Source organism: Podarcis vaucheri, assembly GCF_965113315.1.
Source record: "Podarcis vaucheri genome assembly, chromosome: 9".
NCBI lineage: Eukaryota > Metazoa > Chordata > Lepidosauria > Squamata > Lacertidae > Podarcis > Podarcis vaucheri.
In genome coordinates, this window is record NC_138767.1 from 14,023,869 (window position 1) to 14,040,736 (window position 16,868).

The 16,868-nt window shown below is 45.8% G+C and overlaps 1 protein-coding gene and 1 long non-coding RNA gene across 15 annotated transcripts in view; one reads left to right on the plus strand and one right to left on the minus strand.

Annotated features, from left to right (window-relative positions):
• LOC309540187 overlaps positions 1-16,868 on the plus strand; it is a 194,202-nt gene that overhangs the window by 75,976 nt on the left and 101,358 nt on the right. The gene's annotated exons all lie outside the window — the stretch shown is intronic.
• The window catches only part of SEC31A (SEC31 homolog A, COPII coat complex component), a 61,202-nt gene that overhangs the window by 14,600 nt on the left and 29,734 nt on the right, over positions 1-16,868 (minus strand). For 5 of the 14 annotated variants that reach the window (XM_082236309.1, XM_082236313.1, XM_082236310.1 and 2 more), the window contains 7 exons: positions 13,471-13,597; positions 12,645-12,790; positions 12,297-12,470; positions 9,637-9,813; positions 7,282-7,374; positions 6,483-6,609; positions 3,973-4,329 (listed from right to left, as the gene is read on the minus strand). In XM_082236309.1, coding sequence (XP_082092435.1) covers positions 3,973-4,329; positions 6,483-6,609; positions 7,282-7,374; positions 9,637-9,813; positions 12,297-12,470; positions 12,645-12,790; positions 13,471-13,597 — 1,201 coding nt within the window. The remainder of the gene's footprint in view (positions 1-3,972; positions 4,330-6,482; positions 6,610-7,281; positions 7,375-9,636; positions 9,814-12,296; positions 12,471-12,644; positions 12,791-13,470; positions 13,598-16,868) is intronic. The other 9 variants (XM_082236314.1, XM_082236312.1, XM_082236306.1 and 6 more) reach the window with 5 other exon arrangements.

Genomic DNA, 16,868 nt, shown 5'->3' on the forward strand with positions numbered 1-16,868 from the left:
CTTCAAGGAAGTGTGACTGGCCCAAGGTCACCCAGCAGCTGCATGTGGAGGAGCGGGGAATCGAACCCGGTTCACCAGATTACGAGACTACCGCTCTTAACCACTACACCACACTGGCTCCCAAGCTTTGCATGTGCTGGAAAACACCTTCTAAGGTTTCAAGAACAGATTTCAAGCGTCCGCTCTTACCAATCCTCACTCCCAGTTTAGCCATGCAGCCCCAGAGTTTGCCTAAGCAGCAAAGAACAAGCCACCTTCCTTAGAGAAGTGCACTCAGTATCCACAACCTTCTCCCTAAGAAAACCTAGAGGAGTTTCCCAGGAACCGTGGGATTCTTAAAGAACTCCATTTGAATAGCTGCTGGTGTTGTGCTGGGCTTAAGGTCTGTAAGGCCTGGTTCCAAATTCTTGGTTCCAAAGTCCTGTTTAGTGATGTGAGGTGAGAATATTCTCCGGAGAATATTCTCGTGAATGATAATATTCTCGAGAATATTCTCTGCTGGAAAGTTCTCCGGAGAATATTCTCCACAAACATTTAAAAAATCTAGTAAATAATAAATCAAGCTGTGATATTGCCAGTGTAAGTAATGAATAATTTTTTTTTTTATCCAGTTACATTATTGGGCATTGTGTCATTCACCATTGGCAGTTCTGAAATGTGAGCTACAGAAACCTTTTTTTTTTTTTTAGTTTTAAAAATGCTATTCATTTAATTTGATGAACATTTGAATTCCTATGTATTTCAACTGTATGTAATAGGCTTGGTGAGTAATGTGAGTCATTCATGCTGAATTTTCAATTTCAAGTTTGGTGCAAAAAATAATAATAATCAAAAAATGTGAATTCACTGCATTGCCCCATTGAATAAAAGTATCTTTACAGTTTTTGGTTGCCATCTGAACAAGTTTACCCATGAACAAACATGTATATTAACTAATTATATCATTTTCAATGCATTAAAATGAATATTCTCCTCTTTTAAATGAAAATTCTCTAATATTCTCATTAATCGAGAATATTCTCCAAAAGATTATTCTCGAGAATTTAATATCACTAGTCCTGTTCATCAACGTGACAATGGGATAACCCTGCAAAAACAGGGATGGGGTAGGCATGGTCCTCTAGTTGTCTGGACTCCCAACAGTCAGGGATGATGGGAGCTGAAGCTCAACATCTAGAGGACCACACGTGTTTTAAGAGTTCGGCTGTGAACTGAACATGAAAGCTACCTTCATTAGAAAACTTTAGTCCATAGCACTCTTTGCAAGGCACCCTGGGACATGCTGTATTTCTTGAAGGGAACTCAAAAGTACTCTAACACATTTTTCTACCAGGAAAGGGGAACAGTCTTAAAAGTCTGTAAAAGGCAGCTGCTGTGTATCTAATGTAATTTCATCCAAAACTGTAATCGGTAATAGTCTTGCTCCCTTCATACCCTGGCCATAATAATAATAATAATAATAATAATAATAATAATACAAAGTAGTTTTGGTCCCTGACAGAAGCTTTGTGTCTTCCTGTTATGCTTATTTGCATTTTATTTTAAAGGAAAGGAAAGCTGAAGAAAAAAGTTGAATGACACCGATAAAGAAACAGGTCTGTTATCATGCACGATAGCTGCTCAAGACAAAAAAACATTAACAAAAGCAAGTTCGCAGTTCTCTCATTTTGGGCTAAACATTTTTGTGTCATGCTAACACACATGCAGAAGCAAATGTTCCAGACATGCTTGTTTAGTTCAGGCGAGAAGAAAAACATACCTTTGAAGGGTTTCTAAATTGCTTCGTCAATATCGAGTCTCACCTTTAGTGAACAACTGTCGTTCGCCCCCCCCCCTTACTGGTGCCAATTCCAATGGAAAAACTTCAGCTAACAATTAATATAAAGGGCTGGAGTATTGATATAATAGGTCAGAGGCCAATACATTTTGTTCTGGTTGGAATTACGGTGTCATGTTTATAAGGTATGCTCTGATTTAAGTTTCCAGAATTACTACCATTATTATTTTAAAGGGACAGTTCGGCCCGCGCCCCCCCCCCAAATGTCCCCAACCTTGGGTTTAAAACAAGAACCCTGGTCCATGCTCTCCTGAAACCATCTCAAAGCTTGCTAATGGAATAATCTTTGTTAAGAAGTGAGAAAGAGAAAACCAAGAGGCTCCGTCCCACACCATGGCTCTCTGCCTGTTAAGGATTCTGGCTCCCAGAGGACAACAGCGGTTGCTCTCATGCCACTTCAGAGAAGTATAAGGCTTCCTGTACTTACACACTTCCATAAATACAAATGCTTGGTCTGTGCAGCGCGGCTGTAGCTTTGCAGGTTTTCCAGAGTGGCACGGGTGCAACTGCAGTGGTAAGCAGGTAAAGTGACCGTACCTTAGGTGTGGTGTAGGGGTTTAAGTGCTGGACTCTTGGGCTGCAAAGGCCTGGGTTCAAATCCCCGCTCCGTTCTGAAGTTCATTGGGTGAACGTGGGCCAGCCACTATCTCTCAGCCTAGAGCAGCGGTTCTCAACCTGTGGGTCCCCAGATGTTGCTGGACTACAACTCCCATCATCCCTGAGCTCTGGCCTTGCTAGCTAGGCGTGATGGGAGTTGTAGTCCAACAACATCTGGGGACCCACAGGTTGAGAAAGGCTGGCCTAGAGCATTTCACGGGGCTCCTGCAAGGGTAAAGGAGGTATGGGGTGGCCCTGATCTCCCTGGCAGGCTAAAAAAATCTAGCAAACTGATAGCGGGCAACACACTTTTCTGCAGGAGGCTTGTGAATGTTAAACAATTGGCTAGGCAATTTTGGGGCATGGCAAACAAACAAGAGCCAGATCCCATTCCAAAGCCCTCTTCTTATAAGTCGCTGACTGAAAGCTGCCAGCACTGATGTCTTGACTTCCTTTTGGTCTTGTTTTTGGTTAAACCCAGAATGTTCAGCTAAAGCCCCTTCTACACTTTGAGAGCCTCTATGCAGCAAATATACAGCTATACAGCACCCTAAAAAGAAAAGACATCACCTTGCCAACAAAGGTCCGTATACTTAAAGCCATGGTTTTCCCAGTAGTGATGTGTGGAAGTGAGAGCTGGACCATAAAGAAGGCTGATCACCCAAGAATTGATGCTTTTGAATTATGGTGCTGGAGGAGACTCTTGAGAGTCCCATAGACTGCAAGAAGATCAAACCTCTCCATTCTTAAAGAAATCAGCCCTGAGTGCTCACTGGAAGGACAGATCGTGAAGCTGAGGCTCCAATACTTTGGCCACCTCATGAGAAGAGAAGACTCCCTGGAAAAGACCCTGATTTTGGGAAAGATGGAGGGCACAAGGAGAAGGGGGCGACAGAGGACAAGATGGTTGGACAGTGTTCTCAAGCTACCAGCATGAGTTTGACCAAATTGTGGGAGGCAGTGGAAGAAGAGTTTGGATTTGGATTTGATATCCCGCTTTATCACTACCCTAAGGAGTCTCAAAGCAGCTAACATTCTCCTTTCCCTTCCTCCCCCACAACAAACACTCTGTGAGGTGAGTGGGGCTGAGAGACTTCAAAGAAGTGTGACTGGCCCAAGGTCACCCAGCAGCTGCATGTGGAGGAGCGGGGAATCGAACCCGGTTTACCAGATTACAAGACTACCGCTCTTAACCACTACACCACACTGGCTCTCAGTGTGGAAGACAAGAGTGCCTGGCGTGCTCTGGTCCATGGGGTCACAAAGAGTCGGACACGACTAAACAACAACAACAACATGCAGCAAATGACTCCTGGGACTATCTCTGGGCGCTCTTTTGACTCACGGCAGGGGCGTTTTGTCACTCACGCTGCTCTGAACAGAGCAAGCTGCTGGTCCTATACGGAAGGCAACCAGAGAGCCCCCAGTTTTGTGTGAAACTGTCTCAGCACACACATGCAAAACGGTGAGGATAAAAGAAACGTGCGCCCCATCCCGCCCCCCAAATGCATAACAAAGGCCCCTTTGCAAGCGCAGACCTGTTCTTTGGGATGCAGCGAGCTCACTGGTTGCCGGCTCTGTACCTGAGGGTCCAGGAGGCAGCGCATACGGCAGAGAAGATGCTGGGGCTCCCGGCCGGCCATGCTGGAAGGAGGCACCAGAAGGAGGGGGAGGAGGAAGAGAAGAGCTGGGGTTCAAGCTGGTCGGGGAGGGCTGGGGCTGGGCTGGGTAGAGCGGGGAGGGCATGGAGGTGGGAGGGTTAGAGGGCATGTAAGGAGGATTGGGGTTAGTGTAAGAGGCCGAGGCAGGAGGGGGCGGAGGAGGTTGTTGCTGGTGGGGCTGATAGAGTGACGGTCCCCCCGTTCCGAAAGAATACTGCTGCGCTGGCTGGCAAGCTACATCGGAGAGCGTGGGGGGAAAGGAGAAGGTTATGTTAGTCAAGTGAGGCCCGGCTGAAACGGGAGAAAACACAGCCCTCCTAAGAGGGGCTGCAGGTTAAGCATTCCAGATAAAGGTTCCTGCTTTAATACGGAAGATAAAAACGGGAAATTATTATTAATTAAATTTGCATACAACACCCCAAGATCACGGGGCGGTGCACTACAGAAAAATACAAAACGAGAACAAAAGCAAAACAAAGCAATATCCCCCCCCCCCACAGAAACATTTAGAATTGTGGGGTAGGAGAGCTTTGGGGGGAAATCACATCTGGCAACCTATGCGCCCCTTTGGTCTCAGATAGTACCATGGCTAGAGGAGCCCAGGACAGAAATTTTCACAGCCATCTAGCTGCTATGGTGGCACATTTACCAGAAGTAATGTATTTAGCGTTCACTCTGGAAGGGCATACCTTGTTTGACTAAACTGAGCCCCCTAGACATGGGTAAATAAGGCAAATGAGCCTCCATAGCCATTAGAGCAGGCATAGGCAACCTTTTACAACTATTTAAAAATACAAGATTGAAAACATATGGCAATCAAGAGGATAGGGCAGGTCCCAATGTATATACAAATCTCTCTTGGGCATCAAATGCCAGGGTAAAGAGGTGTGTCTTCAGAATCAGCGTGTGGTGTAACGGTTAGAGCAGGCATCCCTGAACTCGGCCCTCCAGATGTTTTGAGACTACAATTCCCATCATCCCTGACCGCTGGTCCTGTTAGTTAGGAATGATGGGAGTTGTAGTCCCAAAACATCTGGAGGGCTGAGTGTGCCTATGCCTGCACTAGAGGGCCCAGGAACATTTGTGTCCCAGATTTTTTAGACTCGTCTACCCATGTACTATCTGAACCCAAAGGGGCACATTGGTCGCCAGATGTGAAATGTATTGGCATTGTTTTCAGCTCTCCTACCCCACTAGAAAGTCATATAATGTTAATTGGCCGAAAAGCCTGGTTGAAGAGGAACGTTTTTGCCTGGCGCCTAATCTCTAATAATCGATCTCTAGGTCAAGGTCATGTTGCCCATGAGATGCTGCTGCCGAATGTGACCCAGAGGGCCACAGGATCTCCCCTCCCCTGCTCTAGGGGGCTAAGAAGAGACAAGGGTGGCAGGGGGTGGGTGCGTGGGGAGACCAACGACATGTATGCAGCTCACCCTGAATAATTTAGAAGACACATTGTTCAGTCAAGTGCCATTTCTTCCTTAGAAATCGCAACCCTTAATGTTCAACAATTCTTTGACTCGTTTGTTCAAAAGCTCTCCCTGCTCTGCACCATGCTACCCGGCAGAAATTGCTTGGATGTTAAGTGCTGTTACCAGATGAGTTATTAAGGGGCGATGGGGAGAGAAGAAATCAAATGAATATCACAAGGTTGCAGCTATTTCACTGCAAAATCCATAGCTCATTTATTTAATGCTTCTATGATGCCTGAAGAGAAATTTGTCAATCCCAAAGGGAACCTGAGCAGCATGGTGGGCTGAGAACAGAGTTACAGGGAGAGGGGGAAGGAAGGACAGAAAGAAGGAAGGAAGGAAGGAAGGAAGGAAGGAAGGAAGGAAGGAAGGAAGGAAAGAAGGAAAGAAGGAAGGAAGGAGAGCAGGTTTAAGTTCCTTCACAGTCATAAAAGGTACAAGCCATTCCGGGCTCTTGGGATACAATGGGGAAAATAATCCAAGTTGCCATGTTATTCACAACATTGGTCCGGATTCAGCTAACCGGATGCTCTAGCAGAAGCCAGTGCAACGTCTCCCAGTAGCACAACAGGCCCCTTACCATCCAATCTGCCTTGCCAGGGTGTGTATATGATACTACTACTACTATTAGTAGTATACCACCCTTCATCTGCAGATATCAGGGTGCTGACGGAATGAGCGTAGTCTCACAACTTCCCCCTTCAGCTCTATGTACCTTTCAAGGGAGAAAGATGTGACCACTTTCACCCCCTTGTGACCATGGCAGCGGTGATGATGAGTGGGTGGTTCAAAGGCTTTGTGGGCACCAGGGGAAGATCTCAAAGGTTGCCACAACAACAAACCTAGGTTTATAGCACACCAAGCTCAATGTAATAAGAATAAAGGGGGGGGTACTAGGAAGATTGTGCTACTTACGTTGTGGATACGCTTGTTGTGCTGCGACCTGAGAGTACATATTGTAAGCAGGAGGCGCTGGCTGATGTGGTGGTGCGCTGGGATTAACAGTCCCTGGCATAAACCCTGGAGGAGGAGGGTTTTCCCCCTGGGGAACAAATTGGGAAGAGAAGAAAGGTTAGGTTTGGTTAGGTGCATATGAAGCGAAGGCTTGGCCCAGAATGACAGTTTGCAAAGTTAAAAGTCCTGCTCTCAAAGCACTCATTAGCTCACACACAATTCTTTTCCACTTCCCACCTTACTTTGAATGTAAAGACAGAACATGCAACAGGGTGCCCAAGAAACTGGCAATATCCACCTGCAATGCCGAAAAATGGAGAAAACCTAACGTGCGCTTAATTCATTATGGGGAATGGGACGGTCAACTCAAGGTGCTTTTAAGGGCTAAATCATTTATTCAATTTGTTAGAGAGGGAGAAATGTGGCAGCGGGGAGGAATTAAGCCCACCTGTTCCCCCAGTGGAAACTATGGGGGCCTCATTGATTGAACACAAAATCTGATTCACAGGCCAGAAGACATCTTGAAATACAGCAAGGCCAGCTGGGAAATCTGATTGATCTGAAACCTGTGCCTATTTCCCAGATGGCCAGGAATGCGCTGAGAATTGCGAAGTGTGTATAAAAAAGGTGATGGGAGCAGGGAGGGAGCATGGGAATGGCATAGAAAGGGATTATGTGTGCAAGTGTCCAGTTTTTATTTAAATAATAATAATAACAAGGAGAGCAGATCCTGCTCAAAGAGGAATAATTAATGTTATACCTGTGTCTCAGAGGGAGAGGCTGCAGGAGGATGGCTGGGAAGGGCAGTGGGGTTTTTGTTACTCCAGGTAGTGACAGTAGGGGCAACTCTAACCTGAATTGAACAGAGAGATACCAATCATGGAAAAATAAAACGAAATGAAAAAAGAAGAAAAAGTCCGAAAGGGTGTCAAACAGCCAGAATGCTCAAAAAATGCCCACACCAAACAATGCCAACCCCCTATTTGCCATGCTACTTAACAGTTATGATTGTTTAAGACCTCGATCACTGTATTCTGAGGAGCCAAGCAGCCAAGACAAGGCAGCAAGGGGAAAGAGAAGCAGTGAAGGGGAAGAAGGCAGAGAATGCACAGCGGTGATTTAGATTTCACCTGGTTAGTGCAGTTGGATTGACTAGGATGCTTTTATTTGGCATGTTTTGCATCCCTAACAAGCTGCAGTCTCGGTGCCAAGTGCTGCTTGTCTAATACTCAATTGCCGGGATTGTTTTAAAATGCAGGAACCGACAGAGAGCCCTGTGGAAGATAGGAACTCCCAGAGCATACAAGTGGAGAACGTGGACTGAGGGTGGAGGACACACAAACATACAGAGCACACCTGGCCACACAAAACTCAGCATGGGCACCAGACTGCTCTGTGGCTATTGCAGGTGCTGGGTTGGGATAATGCCATGCAATGCTTTTATGTTCTTGTTAAAAAAAACATGAGGTGCCCATGCTTATATTGATGAGTGGCATGGGTGCCAGCACAAAATGGCTGCTATGGGCAGCAAAAAAAGAGGTGCTGGAACTCTGTGCCAATGAGTGCTGTCGCACAAACAAAAGGCCTGATGATATTACAGTGGTACCTTGGGTTAAGAACTTAATTCGTTCCGGAGGTCCGTTCTTAACCTGAAACTTGTTCTTAACCTGAAGAACCACTTTAGCTAATGGGGCCTCCTGCTGTCGCCGCACAATTTATGTTCTCATCCTGAAGGAAAGCTCTTAACCCGAGATAATATTTCTGGGTTAGCAGAGTCTAACCTGAAGCGTCTGTAACCTGAAGCGTATGTAACCCGAGGTACCACTGTACAACATCAAGGCGGAAGTAAGACACATTATGATCGTTGCAGAATCAATACATGGTATTATGTAATTAAGATACACAAAGGAAAGGAGCAAGACCCAAAGAGCAGAGCAGCTTCTGCCTGCTTTTAAGACTCAGCCACATACAGAGATTGATTTGTGCTTTGCCTTTCAGATCAGAAACAGGGTGAAATCAGCACTGACTCTTGAGCCTGTCCAGCACATGTCTTCACAGACAATATGAGCCATTCCCATTTACAATATACCATTCCGCTTTCCTTTGGACCACATCAGCGAGGCTGAGAGGAGGGTCTTGTCGTCTGGGCAGCCCAGGACCTCCTTACCCACTGCCCAGGCAGTGTGTCCGGGGAAGTCACTCTGGTGCAGCAGTTCCAACTTCACCCCCGGGGGCACACTCCATTCTGAGACAGATGTGTGCCAACAACATGTGTGCTTAAAGAAGAGAAGAATGTGCACATCCCAAAGTCAACTGCCAGGGGGGACACATCCTCTGGTGCTGGTCTCTCGAGGCAATAGAACAATGATGCACAAGTTTCATGCTCTCTATCCATAAGAACAGCCTTGCAAATAGGCTGCTTCTAAGCTATAAAATCGTTCAGGAGCCACCTCTCCACAAACATTTATACTTGTCATTTGTTGCATCAAATAAAACATTTTCTTTTCTTTTAGCTTATAAACACTTCTAGGCTTGGTCACCTGGAGAAGATGCTTGCTCACTACAGATCACCCAGACAACATTGCATTTACAAGCCTGCCCTAACTTGTGTTTTAAGTCTGCTATCATAGCTGTCTGGCAAATATATCGGAAGGCTGAGGAGCCATAAGCCTTGGAGCAAAATATCCAGCTTATTTCAAGCTGAAAGGGTAGTGGCAAAACACGCCCCAAATTCATTATCTGCACAGGGAATTAAAGCAACACAAAGGGTGGTGGAGGGCGAGGAGAAAAGAAAGCAGGCGGAAATATCCCAAGCAGGATTTAAGGCTACAACACTCGGCATTTAAAAGAGCATTTCACATCAGCAAAAGCTTGCGTGGCATCAAAATGAACACTCAGGCAGGCTGGCTCGCAAGATTCCCATGATCGCTTTTCAGAAAAGCACGTGTACAAACTGCAGAAAGGACACGCAGAAGTTGCTGCTGGAAAGACTTGCAAGAGGCACTGCATACAGACACTGCAGGCGCTGAATGCTCAGAATATTAGGCAGAATGATGCTGCAGCAAAGCTGGGTGTCCACAGATGCTGAAGTGTGGTTGCTGAAGGTGTCCGTTACCTGGTGATAGTATTGCTGGGCTGGGACTTGTGGCATCTGCGCCTGGCCAGCCGCAGGTCCAATTCTCCCCCTGGGTGCTGCAGGCTGTCTTTCGTAAGGTACCTTTGGTGCTTCTGGGGCCCGGGAAAGCTCTCCTTGAGCTCTACAAATCCTTTCCCGCAACAAGATGATGTTTGGCTGCAAAGAGGAAAGAAACCACAAGGAATTGCACACATATATTTTTTTTAATAGATATTGATTGAGATTTTCAAAAATTATATATACACACAAACAAAACACAGACAAAAAACAAGTATAATTTCAATCCCTTATTTTCTTATACCTTAGTTCACTGACCTCCTCCTACCCCCCCTTTCTGTATTCCAATTTCCAATTATTCAGCAAGTCCTCTCCCTTAATTTCATTTAGTTTTTGCCCTTTCTTTTCTTTTAACTTAAACATTACTGCTGAAAACCATTTGACTTTTAAACTTCTAAATTTGTATTTTGATAACCTTATTTTCATTTAGTATAATTCCTTTTTTATAAAAAAGGGGGAAAAAACCAACTTTACATTATGCAAACTTAAACATCAATCTTATACATCGGTTCCTATTCTTGAAGCATTTTTCCCCCCTAAGGTCGACCAAAATTCCCTTCCACGGATTTCCCAATTTACATACCAATAACAAACAAAATCGAAATGAAATATATTGTAATTATAAACCTTTTGGATTCCCAAATTCCACCCCCCCTTTCCCGGTTTCAGCCCCCATCAGTCTTAATCTATTATCAGCCTGGAGATCTCACATCCGGAATTGCACACATACACCCCACAAGCAAGTGGGATCCAATCAAGAGAACTGGTGCATTCGTTATTCAGCACAGAAGGTGGCAGGAGAATAGAGTCGTGAGAAGGCACGAGGACTCGAGTTACTGCAGCAGCAGAATAATTTTTTGCCTATGCTAAAGCAGGGACCCAAGGAGACAAACAAATATATCTTGCAAGATGAGGGGTGTTCCGCACCTTGCAGGCAGGCAGGAGATGTTGCGGAGCTTCAACACAGCTCTTCTTCATAGCTCCTGCTCCAAAGCCAGAAGAACTGAACCAACAAGGAATTTCCACTCAGTCATTCCTGTCCTGGCCTAACTGGGCCCTACAATGTTCAACCACTCATTTATCCATTCTCCATCACCATCGTTATATTTCTTATGCCCCTGGGTGGGCCACGGCTATTTAAAAATACAAGATTGAAAACAGATGGCAATCAAGAGAATAGGGCAGGTCCCAATGTATATACAAATCTCTCTTGGGCATCAAATGCCATCATCCCTGACCACTGGTCCTGTTAGCTAGGAATGATGGGAGTTGTAGTCCCAAAACATCTGGAGGGCCGAGTTGGGGGGTGACTGGGTTAGAGTGTTGGACTGAGACCTACGGGACCAGGGTTCAAATCCCCACTCAGCCATGACGCTCACTGGGTGACCTCAGGCCAGACGCGCACTGACCCACCTCACAGCGTTGTTGTGTAGGTAAAACAGGAAGGCGAACCATGTATGCCTCCTTAAGCTCATTGGAGGAAAGGTGGGATATAGATGAAAAAAATTAAGAATCAGACGGAAACTACAACACTTTGGAGATCCCAAGTTGCAAGGTGGTTAGACTGGTCTCAACTAGGGCCAGGGCCTTTTCAGTACTGGCCCCGACTTGGTGGAACGCTCTGTCACAAGAGACTAGGGCCCGGCGGGACCTGACATCTTTCCGCAGGGCCTGCAAGACAGAGCTGTTCCACCTGGCCTTTGGTTAGGACTCAGTCTGCCCCTTATGTTTTCCCTCCCCTTACGGTTTTGATCCATGGGCTACTTTTAAAATGAGGCTGCATTTTAAATTGCATTTTAACCTGTATTTTAAATTGGGCCCCCCCTATTATATTTATTGTAATTTTGCTGGTGTTAGCCGCCCTGAGCCCAGCTCTGGCACGGAAAAAAAAATTTATTATTATTATTATTACATAATGAAGATGCCAAATGAACCTCTGCGAGGAGGGAATTCCACAGCTTGGGGGCGGCCACAGAGAGCACCTTCTCCCAGAAGACCCTCAAACTTCTGAGGGCAGTGGAACTACCAAGAATCCGCCCCCCTCCAGAAAGTAGACTTTCAGATATTTGGGGTGCAAGCAGTTTAGGGCTTTAACCTAATGTGAGCAACTTGAATCGGACCTGGAAACGAACTGGAAATCAATGCAGCTGTTTAAAAACAGGGTTACCTAGATCAGTGTTTCCCAACCTTGGGCCTCCAGCTGTTTTTGGACTACAACTCCCATCATCCCTAGCTAGCAACACCAGTGGTCAGGGATGATGGGAATTGTAGTTCAAAAACAGCTGGAGGCCCAAGGTTGGGAAACACTGACCTAGATGGTAAGTGAAAGCCCAGCTGCATTTTGGACCAGCTGAAGTTCCTCAGTTGCCTTCAAGGTCTGGGGCTGATGTGTTGCTGCGCTCCACAATATCTGGACGGCGCTAGGTTAGCAAAGGCCAATCTAGTGTTAAGGCAAGGGAGGGAAACAAAAGCCGAGCCCATAGAATCATAGAGTTGGAAGAGACCACAAGGGCCATCAAGTCCAACCCCCTGCCAAGCAGGAAACACCATCAGAGCACTCCTGACATATGGTTGTCATTTACCTGGTTGGTGTTCTCGGGAAGGAAAGCTAAAGCTGCAGCGGTGCTGCCCTGCGAAGCCAGGAGGTTGGCATACTGGCTCATCTTGTCGGCCAAGAGAGCCCCGACTGTGCTGGCGTCGGCCACTTGTGTCTGCTGCACCGCCTTGCGCAGGATAACCACTTTCTCAATGAGGTCCTATGGGGAGAAAGAAAATAGTTAAGCGGGAAGCAGGCCAGTTTGGATTAAAGAGTTTCTATCTGCATGTGGGTCCCTTTTTTTTTACCAGTAGAATTTCATATAAAGTTTAAAGGTGTCGTGTTATCTCACAGGGGACCAGACCCAAAAGGGAACTAGTTAACGAAGAGCTACCTGAAGGGAAAGTGGGGTGCTTCCATCTTGAGCTTTAGTCCAGCAGGCAACCAGCTTTTCTACATTTCCAGCACAAATGTAACATAGGCAAGCCTGAGTCTGCAGATGGCTGTCACCTTCGCTTTCAAGTCTAGAGCCCAACAAATCTGGGAATTAGAAGGAAAAGAGTGCATATTTGAATCCATGCTATTAAAACCTGCGCTGTTAAAAATGCACCAATGTCAAGTTCAGAAGTCGCATTCCAAATGACCAGAATGTGCCAAGGGCTCAAGTGTTCCCTCTTCCATTTGCTGGCCACCGCTAGCCACCATTTGCTACGACATTCAAATCTGGCAAAGTTATGGTTGGTGCTAATCTCAGCTGCCCATTCTAGACATCATGAAAAACCTATGATTATAGGAACCAGGAAATGGAGGCTACTAAAGCCATGCTGTAATTTGATCCATTCCAGCTGGTGGTTATAATAACTTTTTCTGTAAGAATTAGTGCTTGAGTTTGCTTCCCTGCCTCATCCCTCCAAATCCCCTTTTCCTTTTGTGCTGTGCCTTTTAAGAATGTAAGCCTGCAAGTTTGCTCAGTCTTTTCATTGATATTTTAGGAGCTGCTATGGAAACCTTTTTCAGATGAAAGGTAAGGTAAAAATGCTTTAAATAATAATAATAATAATAATAATAATAATAATAATAATCCTGTGTGCTTAATTGTTTACTAAATGAGATGTGTTCATATTTTATTTCAGTGAAGGAAAATGCAAGCTATAAAAAAGATACGTTGCACTTTAATTAAAGAGTAACCCAACACCTTCGTCTGTGTCTAGTTTCCTCACCACAGAGAGCAGCAAATTCATCTGGCCTTGCGTAAGTCAACACGGCAGCTAAAGCCTCCCTCCAGTTTTGCAGGTCGCAAGACTGGACAATCTCCTTCCAGTTCTTGGTCACAACTGCAGTGATGAGCTGAGAAGAAAAGGCAGAGAACAAATAAGTGTATTATGACTGCCCTGTTCTAATGCTGTGCATTTACCGATTGAGCATCCTAGCCAAGAGAGTAAAGCGGTTCTGCAAAAGCTTGCTTTAAAAACAGGATCTAAAGACATGCACACTGTTCACTGGTTACTACTACGCTACAGTAATCTTGTGTCATGGTTTTGTACCAGCGAAATCTGTAGTTGCCTAATCTGCACATGCAGCAGGATGTGGTGGTAAAATAGAAAATATTACTTCATACTGCAGGTTGCGGGGGTGGGAATCACCTTTCTGGAATGTCTCTCCTATTTTTTAAAAAGCCTTGCAAGTAGAAAACTAGCACATAAGGGAGAAAGGTCTTAGTCCAGCCACTTCAGTTGTGCTAGCTTCCCCCTGCCTACAGGGAATTGTTTTTGGTTTGATTCACATATAGGAACATTAAAATGTGATTATCACAACTTGGGGTGTAAGATCATACACTCCAAATTCCTCCCTACCCAATAACTACATCATCCCTAACCACTTCTTTCTCTACAGCATTTTGAAGGTTTCCTCTTTCTGAGGCCTAGTTCTCACAAACAACGGGTGAGATACCTGGAAGGTACCACCACAGAATGCTTGACTGAATGTTTCTTCCACACAGAAAAATAGATTATCAGGTAAGGGAAGTCATGGACTAGTCAGATGACTCATCTACAACCCTCTGCCTGATAATCACATCTAACCCGCGTTCAAAACTCCCATTGTTCTAGGTGTTTTGCGAAAAGGAATTTCATTAGCCTGAGCAGTTTCTGAGCTCTGGGTGAAGTACTGTACTGAAGATTTCAGATTAAAACTGCAGTGGAAGGAAAGGAGGACCTTTTTCTGCCTCCCCACTTCCAGCTGCTCTCTGAATACTGGAGAAGAGACCCTCTAAATAATATTAGCAGGGGAAGAAAGGCTTTGCTCTTTTCTGCAGTCTTCAGATGAGGACTGGACCATGTGAAAAATGAATGCAAGATTTCAGCTGAAGTTCATTCATTTTCAGCTTTATAGTCTTGCTGTTAAAAAAGTGTGCTTAGATAGTCCGTTGTTGTGCCCATAAACAAGGTTTAAGGTGCCATTCAGCTCCTAGCCTTCCTGTCTCAGTTTGTAACACTGCATCCAGCGCTTGAGAAATAGATAAATTAAAATGTTCTCCCCCATTTCCTGCCTGCGGTTCACGGATCTTAATCTCCCTACAGCTCTTCTCCCTTACTACATCCTCACTTACAATTTAACATCATCTCTTCCTTCTGCTCCCAACACGGTGAAGGTGCAATGAGTGCAGGACATTGGTGCGTGTGCACTGCACTACCTCCTCCTGTGTTGCTTCACCGCATCCACAAACATTTAAGCCCCCGGGATTTTATAGCGCAGACCATGGGTCGGCAAACTAAAGCCCGGGGGCTGGATCTGGCCCAATTGCCTTCTGGATCCAGCCCATAGAAGGTTCGGGAATCACCGCTTGGAGAGTCTGATCGTTCAGGCTGCGCCATTTCCCACCCCCCCAAACACACACTGTGGCAGCGCCTCCTCCCTCCCTCCTCCTGGCTTCTCCCCACCATGCCTAGAGGAGGAAAGGGGCTGGGCTTTGTTGAGCCGTAGTTGGCTGAGCGCCATTTTAAGCAGCCCCTCTCTGGAGCCAGCCCTTTTACGGTAACTTTGCACCTCTTAATCTCTGCCTAGTCGGCACCGTCGAATGTTTTATTCATCAACCTATCTGGTTCCAGAAACCAAGGGGTGTACAAAGACTGCCACAATTAACTGCATCATTTGTCTTATCACTAGAAGTTTCAGGATCCTGGTAATCTAATTCAGGAACTTGATTGCCTAAAGCTGTGCCTAAATTGCTTATCATCATCTCCCGGAGGACTGATTTATTTTTGTGTTACAGCCAAAGGAACCTGGCTATAACTCCCTTGTTTGTGGGGACAAACAAGGGAGACTTCAATCATTAGGAGGCATGAACAGCTGTCAAGTGGGACAGATTGATAGAACACTTGAGAAAGTAAACAAGGCAACTGAAAAAAGAAGCTGGTTTAGGAGGGGAGCTTGGCTCCATCTGAAAAAAAGAAAAGAAAGTGTTTGGGGAAATCTCACTTTGCACAGTCGCAAGAAAGACTGACCTCAGGGTCCATTTCTAAAACACACAGCCCACCTCTGGGTCTGGCAGATCCACAAGCCTCTGCTACTGCAGAAGTGGATGGAGATTTAAGCCCTGGGCCACTAAAAACAGAGCAAAACAGTTTCTGCCAAGAGCTCTTGGTTACTGCTGTTGCCCTCTCAAAAATGTCCACAGCATAGGACAAACAACAGAAGCGTGAGCACACACACACCCCACATTCTTGCCAGAACATCAGCATGGGCAGTGTATGTTTTATTCTGTTTTAGTAAAAAGTACAGCGAGAATGGGATGCGGGTGGTGCTGTGGGTTAAACCACAGAGCCTAGGAGTTGCCGATCAGAAGGTTGGCAGTTCGAATCCCCGCGATGGGGTGAGCTCCCGTTGCTCGGTCCCTGCTCCTGCCAACCTAGAAGTTCGAAAGCACAAAGTGCAAGTAGATAAATAGGTACCGCTCCAGCAGGAAGGTAAATGGCGTTTCCGTGCGCTGCTCTGGTTTCGCCAGAAACAGCTTAGTCATGCTGGCCACATGACACAGAAAAACTGTCTGTGGACAAACGTCGGCTCCCTCGGCCAGTAAAGTGAGATGAGCGCTGCAACCCTAGAGTCGTCTGCGACTGGACCTAATGGTCAGGGGTCCCTTTACCTTTACAGCGAGAATTGGGCCAACATGGAAAAGTCTGAAAGCATCTTTCTGTGTGCACCAGGGGATTTTCTTGGCTGACTGCACCATTAGCTTGCTGGTCACTAATGTTCGCAGAATACTTTAACCCAGCAGCAGTCAATCTTATCAGCAAGGGTGCCACAAGTCAAGTGTTAAGTGCTTATACAGCATTTTCATCACAGAAGATGTAGGGAAACTAAATGGAATGTTTTCCATTGCTTTTTAAGGCCCTGCCTCATTTGCTGCTCCAGTTGCCTGACAGCCTCAAGGAAAATGAAGGACGAGGCGAAGAAGGGAATGAGCTCTGCTGGCAACGGAGAATGTCAAGTACAAACCAGCAGAAGCCTATGGCAGAAATTGGGCCATTAGAAAAGAACAACTCCTGCTGAACTCGGGAAAGTAACCCGTGAACATATGAACACAAATCCCCAGATATCTCTGCTCTGGCTGATGGCC